Source organism: Sinocyclocheilus anshuiensis, unplaced genomic scaffold, assembly GCF_001515605.1.
Source record: "Sinocyclocheilus anshuiensis isolate Anshui unplaced genomic scaffold, SAMN03320099.WGS_v1.1 scaffold392, whole genome shotgun sequence".
NCBI classification, from domain to species: Eukaryota; Metazoa; Chordata; class Actinopteri; order Cypriniformes; family Cyprinidae; genus Sinocyclocheilus; species Sinocyclocheilus anshuiensis.
Genome location: NW_015557091.1, coordinates 1,796,738 through 1,805,456, shown reverse-complemented (window position 1 = coordinate 1,805,456; position 8,719 = coordinate 1,796,738). Strand labels below are relative to the sequence as shown.

At 28.4% G+C, this 8,719-nt stretch overlaps 1 protein-coding gene across 3 annotated transcripts in view; it reads right to left on the bottom strand.

Moving 5' to 3' along the window:
- The window catches only part of LOC107677318 (gamma-1-syntrophin-like), a 58,323-nt gene that overhangs the window by 14,169 nt on the left and 35,435 nt on the right, over window positions 1–8,719 (bottom strand). For all 3 annotated transcript variants that reach the window (XM_016472195.1, XM_016472196.1, XM_016472197.1), the window contains 4 exons: window positions 8,191–8,321; window positions 7,634–7,763; window positions 3,329–3,367; window positions 2,777–2,893 (listed from right to left, as the gene is read on the bottom strand). In XM_016472195.1, the coding sequence (XP_016327681.1) occupies window positions 2,777–2,893; window positions 3,329–3,367; window positions 7,634–7,763; window positions 8,191–8,321 (417 nt within the window). The remainder of the gene's footprint in view (window positions 1–2,776; window positions 2,894–3,328; window positions 3,368–7,633; window positions 7,764–8,190; window positions 8,322–8,719) is intronic.

The window sequence follows — 8,719 nt, the reverse complement described above, 5'->3', positions numbered from 1 at the left end:
CGCACTGCTTGAATAAGCACACACACACACACCACACACACACACACACACACACACACACACCACATTGACATAGACTTTTGGTGATCATCTAAAGACCTCCTTGATGGATGGAAAAAGACATAATAAAACAGTAATATATGGCATTTGGAAGTAGTGCATTAACTTGGTTGAGTTAGTTGATTAACCTATTATCATATATCATAAATATTATAATAATAAAACAAAATAAACAATAAAACATTTGGATAAATGTAATAGATATAAATAATAATAATAAAATTATAAACAAATAATATTACTTTATAGACAAATAAAAAATATTGTCCAAGACAAAAAAATTATAATAAAAATGTATAAAAAATACAAATATTTAATGAATTTAATAAATAAATGTAATAATAATAATAATTACTCTTTTTACTTTATGATCACATTTCTATTGTGTATGATTCATTGTTAAAGCTTTTCCAAAAAAATAATAATTTATATAAATATTATAAAGAAACAAATAATTTGAATACATGTAATGAATTTAATAAATGTAATAATAATAATAATAATAAAATGATCCTTTTTACTTTCTTAATGTGTTTCTGGCCTTATTTCATGTTACTCCAAAGAAATTTTTTTTTTTTTATAATATTACAAAAATATATATTATAAAAAAATAAATAAAAATGTTTTGTAATTAATTATAAAAATAATATGTTTTTTTAATGAATAATCATTTGGATAGATTTAAAGAAATGAATAAATAAATGTAATAAAACAATTATATTTAATAATAATAATAATAATAACAACAATTTACCATTTTACTTTCTTAACACAGTACTGGTCTAATTGTGTATGATTAATCACTGATGTTACTGCTAAGGAAATAAAATAATGGTCTCCATAATTGTTCATCAAAATGAAATCTGAAATGACTTTCTTTTCCCGAAAGGCCTCTTATTTTTAAGCCTCTCCAACCTAGTGTCATACAGAGACACTTTTCCCAATCCACTTAATTCCCAGTTGCAAAACTCAAGTCATCCTACAATTTCTCTGCTTGAATGTCCTTTGTTTCTCAGAAATGTGTCAGATTACGGAAGTGATAGGTTCTGAACACCAACAAACACACAAAACATATCTTCTCAGCAGGGCTAACCAGATTAACCAAAACTTGGTGCAACCGAACTGTTTTCGTGTGAAAAGTGCTTTGAAATCCGACTTCTACCCAGCTCTTCCTGGAAGGCAGCATGTCAAGTGTTTATTGCCGCAAGCAGAGAACATCTGAACGAGCTAAAATAGCCTGAGAGAGCCTTTGGACAAACTACTGAGTGTTGTGAGTTCTCTCCAATGTAATTTTGCATCTGCATATCCCATAATAGCTTTTCACGTCCAAACTTTTGATCTTCCTCCCACTCCACCATCAAATTACAATTAATGGCAGATTGGATGAAGCTCTTTGATGTCTCGATCTCTTCAGGATAAATGCATTAAGTGGCAACATCTACAAGCACCAACTACAGCAATTCCTCATTTCATCAGGACCGTACCATCTGACGTGAAACACGGGGGGGAGACCGAGAGGTAAAAACCACTATTATCAATGCTATCGATCTCCATATTAGGAGAGGTTTACATTTAATGAGACACTTCTCGGATTATCATTCATGTTTCATTCTAAATCATTTCCCAGAATCATGATGAAGGTGTTTAAATTAATTGCTGATTATGTACGGAGATTAGGCTTTATTAAAAGCAGGTGTTAGAGCATCAGGTTAGGTGATTTAGCCTGCGGACGGCTGAACGGATTAATGGATTTCATAAAGTCGATAACAACTGGAGCAAATAATGTGGATGGCAATTGCTTGGGGCTGAAAACGGGCAACTCTTTAAACAAGAATATTCTGTTATTATCCAAACTCATACTGTATGCTGCAGTGTTATTTTAGTATTATTTACATACTATTCAAATATTTTTTTATATTTTGAATTAGCTTTTATTTTTATATTTTCAGTTTTCGCATTAATTGTAGTTTTTGTAATTTTGTTATATGCTTTTTTTCCCCATATTTCTGTTTAGATTTAATGCGTTTTTATTTCCGTTATAGTTTCAGTAATTTTAGCACTTCAGCTTATTTCATGTTTTTATTAATTGTATTTAATTTAGTTGCCAAGGCAACATTTCTAGTTTAAAAAATTAGTAAAGTAAAGTTTTTTTTAAAAGTTCAAATTTCATCTAATATTTATATTTGATTAATTTCAGCTTCATTTCAGCGGTTAACAAAATGATTTTTAATAGTTTTAGATTTTTTACAATAACAACACTGATATGTTTTTATATTTTCATGGAATATCAAAGAAGCATTTTAAATTATTCTTTTAATTTTATATTTTTATTTCATAAATAATTTTCAATTAACAATGTCCACGTTTGCTCCAAATAGAACAAAAAGCTCCATAAAATAATCCATTTGACTTGTGTGCTATATTACAAGACATGCAATCGTTTTGTTTTACAATAAAAACTGCTTAAAGATTTTAAACGAGTGAGGAAATATGCATTTCTGGGTCAACTATTCCTTTAACAATTCTTCAGTGCAATGAACTCAAGAAAAGTTTCAACAAGAGTTTGATGTGCTTTCATAATTGTCACTGTGTTTTCAGCCAAAGTTGCCCCAAGTAGAATAAATATTGCGTGCGTATGCTAAATATAAAATCGTATAAAAGTCAGCTATTGAAACTGAAAGACTCCTGATGCAGTAAATCATGCAGAAGAACTCACTGGAGGTGCGGAGAATTTGAAGAGAGACGAGCCCCTCAAGGCAAGAAACTTTGGTGTGTACATTCGGTCCTGAACAGAATCTTGTTCCTTCTCATCCACCCAGCCCATAGATATAATCTAAACGACAGAAAAAGACAAGAAGAAAGTGTTAAGTGGGTTATAGAAGACGTTCCAAGTAATTAGCCTGCACAGAATCTGCAGGAAGAGACACTCTTCTCCATTCACCAATAATGAAGTCTAATTCAAAGCTTGATCATTTAAAATGCCACAGACTAAAACCGGACACTGTGACCAAGTATCTGTCAGTCTGTGTGTGTCAAATGGTTTTGAGGAGCACGGCGTCAGGCGTTTCAGAGAATCTCAATGCTCTGTGAGCGTCACAGCGCATGAAGAATAGTGGCTCTGAAGAAAACATCATTGTGGGGCTTCATTCAAGTGTGCTGACCAAGTCACTCGCTCTTTCAGGGCTTTATCTGGATCTCTGCAGGCTTTTTGTCACTCTTTCAAGGTCCAGTTCACAGCTTCTCAACAAGACTGATTCTGTTTCCTTACCTGCTGGTTTACTGGGAAGTTTCTGTTGATCTTCTTCACCTGCAATAGAATTATGAAGATTTAACGGATCAGATTTTTGAAAATGTGTTTATATAAAAATACATTTGAAAATATATCAAATAAAGAAAGAAAGAAATATTTTATTTTTCATGTATAGACCTTTAAAAATATTTGTATGCATTTATAATGCATATTTAAAGGTGACGTGTGCACTAAAAGAATTAACAGATTAGATTCCAAAATATATCTTGAAATATATAAAATGATGTATATATTTATATTACATTTAATATAAGTTTAAATCTATTTTATATGGTTATAATATATTTAAAGATGATATGTGCACTATAATTAGATTAGGTTTTTTTAATATGCATATTTCACAAATATATATGTTGAATTATAAAATATAAATATAAAATATAAAACATGTACACGTAAATAAATAGATTTAAATATTGATCTATATTATATTTAATATTCATATACCTTTAAATATATTTTACATTTATGATTATATTATATATTTAAAATATTTAAAGATGATGTGCACACTATAATTAAATTAGTTTTTTTTTTTATAAAAAAGTAAAATATATATTTTAAAATATATTGAATTATAAAATATTTGTAAAAATTAAATAAATAAATAGCTTTAAATATTTCTATATATTATTTTTTATATTTATATACTATTACATATATTCTAAATGTTAATATATATTTATATTAATAATATGTATATATTTAAAATATATTTAAATGTGATGTGTGCACTATAAGTAACAGATTTTTTTTAAAGTATAGATTTGAAATATGTATATATTGAAATAAAAGTAAACATAAAGTATAAAATATTTGATAAATAAATAGATTTAAATATTTATTTATATCATATTTAATATCCATATACCTTTAAATATATTTGACATTTATGTTTATAATAATATACATTTAAAATATTTAAAGATGATGTGCACACTATAATTAAATTAGTTTTTTTTTTTATAAAAAAGTAAAATATATATTTTAAAATATATTGAATTATAAAATATTTGTAAAAATTAAATAAATAAATAGCTTTAAATATTTCTATATATTATTTTTTATATTTATATACTATTACATATATTCTAAATGTTAATATATATTTATATTAATAATATGTATATATTTAAAATATATTTAAATGTGATGTGTGCACTATAAGTAACAGATTTTTTTTAAAGTATAGATTTGAAATATGTATATATTGAAATAAAAGTAAACATAAAGTATAAAATATTTGATAAATAAATAGATTTAAATATTTATGTAAATTATATTTAATATTCATATACCTTTAAATATATTTTACATTTATGATTATATTATATATTTAAAATATTTAAAGATGATGTGCACACTATAATTAAATTAGTTTTTTTTTTTATAAAAAAGTAAAATATATATTTTAAAATATATTGAATTATAAAATATTTGTAAAAATTAAATAAATAAATAGCTTTAAATATTTCTATATATTATTTTTTATATTTATATACTATTACATATATTCTAAATGTTAATATATATTTATATTAATAATATGTATATATTTAAAATATATTTAAATGTGATGTGTGCACTATAAGTAACAGATTTGTTTTAAAGTATAGATTTGAAATACGTATATATTGAAATAAAAGTAAACATAAAGTATAAAATATTTGATAAATAAATAGATTTAAATATTTATTTATATCATATTTAATATCCATATACCTTTAAATATATTTGACTATACTATTAAATATATTCTAAATATTAATATATATTCATATTAATAATATGTATATATTTAAACTATGTGTGTAATATAATAAAGTATATATAATAAATGTGATGTGTGCACTATAAGTAACAGATTTTTTTTAAAGTATAGATTTTAAAAATATATATTGAAATAAAAGTAAACAAAGTATAAAATATTTTATAAATAAATAGATTTAAATATTTATATATATTATATTATATGTAATATTTATATACCTTTAAATATATTTTATATTTATGTTTATATTAATAAATAATAAAATATATTTCAATGTGATATGTACACTACAAAGCAGGCATTATACATTCATTCATTTAGTAGATGCTTTTATCCAAAGTGACTTACAAATGAGAAACATCCTAAGCAGTTTACTGTATTTCAAGAATATTTCGTGCAGGGAACACTAACTAAAATTATAAATGCACTTTAGGGAGGAAAATAATCCACAAAACTGTTCGACGTAGCTCCTTTAATACATAGGTTTCATGAATCCTTTTCAATCGATGGTCATACGTCATTCCCCCGAACAGTAAAGAGATTTTCTAGACATCTCAATCATAAATCCTAATAAAAGGCCAATCTGCTTCACAGATTTAAAATAAAGCGCTTTGGTGATCACCGAATGACCTTCACCATGTCTCAGCCCAATTATTCAAGTAGCAGATAAAAGAACGCCATACATCTTGTGTGTTTCAGACTAACAGAGGTACTAGTGTTCATCCAGAGCCCAGGAGAATCGCTCCTGCTGTGAAGCTTTATTCAAGATTAACATTCTCACAAGATTCATTACCCACGTAACCCCGGCCAGTCTCACAAATGACTCTAATAGCTCCATTTGAATGTGGAATAAGGTCTATTTTCCTCGCAGGAAATGGACTGAAAGCTCATCCAGATGCTCCCTCCGCAGGATAATCCAAAGCAAGCGCTACAGTACATTGTTGCGAGGAGCAAACTTATCATCTTCTTCGAGAGGATTTTTCTGGAAAAGTGCTCACACCCTCAAAATAAATGAACGCAAGATTGGAGGATTTTTGTAGGGGTGCGCTCAAAAGCGAGTGATCTGGGCCACGAGGCACACGCTGCACTCTATCCTAATTAAGAGTGAAATCCTTCATTGTGTGGGAAATGCCATTTGAATGCCTTAATCTACTGCATTGAGGGGATTACAACACATGACCTGCCTGGCGGAAATGAAAATTTATGACGAACAATTCACTGTCTTCCTGAATTACCTCCATCATTGAGCATAAATGTAGTTTATCGTTGTCTGTCGCACAAATTGGTTCGGTACACTCTCTCCAAAGACAATGAAGCACTATAAATCTGCAAATGCTGCGCTGACATTGTTGCACAAAGATCATCCGGTCCAAACAAACCACAATACCTTGTGTTTTAGGTGGTATATCAAATAAACTTCTAGAGAAACAATAGTGGAAGGAGGAAAGGAAATGAGGGGAAACAAAAGCAAGAAATGTCACAATTCACGCTGAATCTCTGTATGAGCAGCATGACTGAATATTTCAGAGAATGAGCGCTAACCATTAAACCAGGGCTCCAGTGTTGCTATGCTGTTAACCAAAAACTTGCAAAAAGACACAAAATCAAAAGGAAACATACCAAATATAAGGACATTTAAATTCATGCTCATTTTTTAATTAAATTTCTAACTTTAATAATAAATGTAATAAATAAATGCTGATAATATTTGTATTTTTTATTTTGAAAAAAGCTAAATAAAGTCAATAGTGGTGTTTGGATATAAAATAAATGTATATAGAAATATATATACACACGGGTCAGTCAGATTTTTTTTTTTTTTATTGAAAGAAATTAATACTTCTATTCAACCAGGATGCATTAAATGGATCATTAATCATTTCTATTTATCAAGGAAACCTGAAAAAAAAATTTATTACTGTTTCCATAAACATAATAAGCACCTTTCAACATTAATAATAATAAGAAGAAATGTTTATTGAACAGCAAATCAGCATATTAAAATTATTATTAGACTTAAAAAACTGCAGCAATGGCTGCTGAAAATTCAGCTTTGCATCACAGAAATAAATTATATTTTAAAATATATTCAAATACAAAACAGCCATTTTAAATTGTAATAATATTTCACAATATTGCTGTTTTTACTGTACTTTTTATGAAATAAATGCAGCCTTGGTGACCATAAGAGACTTCTTTCAAAAACATTTAAAAAATCTTACCGACCAAACCTTTCTGAATGGTAATATTAAACATCATCATTCGTTTTGCGTAACTTCTTCAAAAGTTCTTCGAAATCTAAAACTTTTTATTTTTTCCAGGATGAAAAGAAGATTTTTGGACCCCTCTATACATTGGTTAGTCACATTATAAGACATAGAGGTTAAATTACATTAGTACTTACAATCTAAGTAATCACTGTTTGTATAACAATTGACTTTGGTTGTTAAATTGCTACACTTCTACCATGCTAAAACTGCAGTTGTACTCACGTTGTGCTTGGTGAGGGCAGAAATGTTTGAAGCTATTGCTTGCAGCCAGTCGGTGCATTCGTCAGTACTGGGGCACTGAATAACCCCGCTGCACACCCCATCCACAGCAATGACTTGAAAGGCATTTTGCCTGGAGAAATTAAAAATATGCGCACTCAGGAGACATTCCACAAAATGCAAAAAGTAGCTAACTAATGTCTAATTCTCCTTTTTCAATTCACTTTAATTCAAAGCAATTTAAAAAACAGATTGATTTAATTTAATCCAATTTAAGAGTTTTCAATTATGTTCCACTTGATGTGCAAAAAGGTCTCATTTCAAATAGTTTAACCTCATTAAAGTTTGCATTTGGTATTAAAGGTCTAATGTGGTTCATTTGGGAATCCCTGAAACACTAATCAAGGAAAATCCTGTGTGACTAGAATACAAACAGAATTACCAGATGAAAGCAAAAGCAAAATACATCACATTAATGCACTGCAACTCTACAAATGACTACTATCAAAGCCAGAGACAAAGTATGAGCAAACAAAACAGACATTTTCTGCTCAGCTCACCTGCAAATGTCAGTACCTGGGACGTACTGGGACAGACGCGCATGCAAGAGGGGGATGAGTCGAAGATCCACCCATCTCTTGTCCCAGCGCAACCCTGGAGACATCGGCCAAGACGAGCAAGACAATGTGTCCTGCCGCAAACACAGAGATTAATAGATGAAGATGACAGACAGACAGAGAGAAAGAAAGAAAGACAGACAGACAGACAGACAGGCAGGCAGAAAGACAGAAAGAAAGAAAGAAAGAAAGAAAGAAAGAAAGAAAGAAAGAAAGAAAGAAAGAAAGAAAGAAAGAAAGAAAGAAAGAAAGAAAGAAAGAAAGAAAGAAAGAAAGAAAGAAAGAAAGAAAGAAAGAAAGAAAGAAAGAAAGAAAGAAAGAAAGAAAGAAAGAAAGAAAGAAAGAAAGAAAGAAAGAAAGAAAGAAAGAAAGAAAGAAAGAAAGAAAGAAAGAAAGAAAGAAAGAAAGAAAGAAAGAAAGAAAGAAAGAAAGAAAGAAAGAAAGAAAGAAAGAAAGAAAGAAAGAAAGAAAG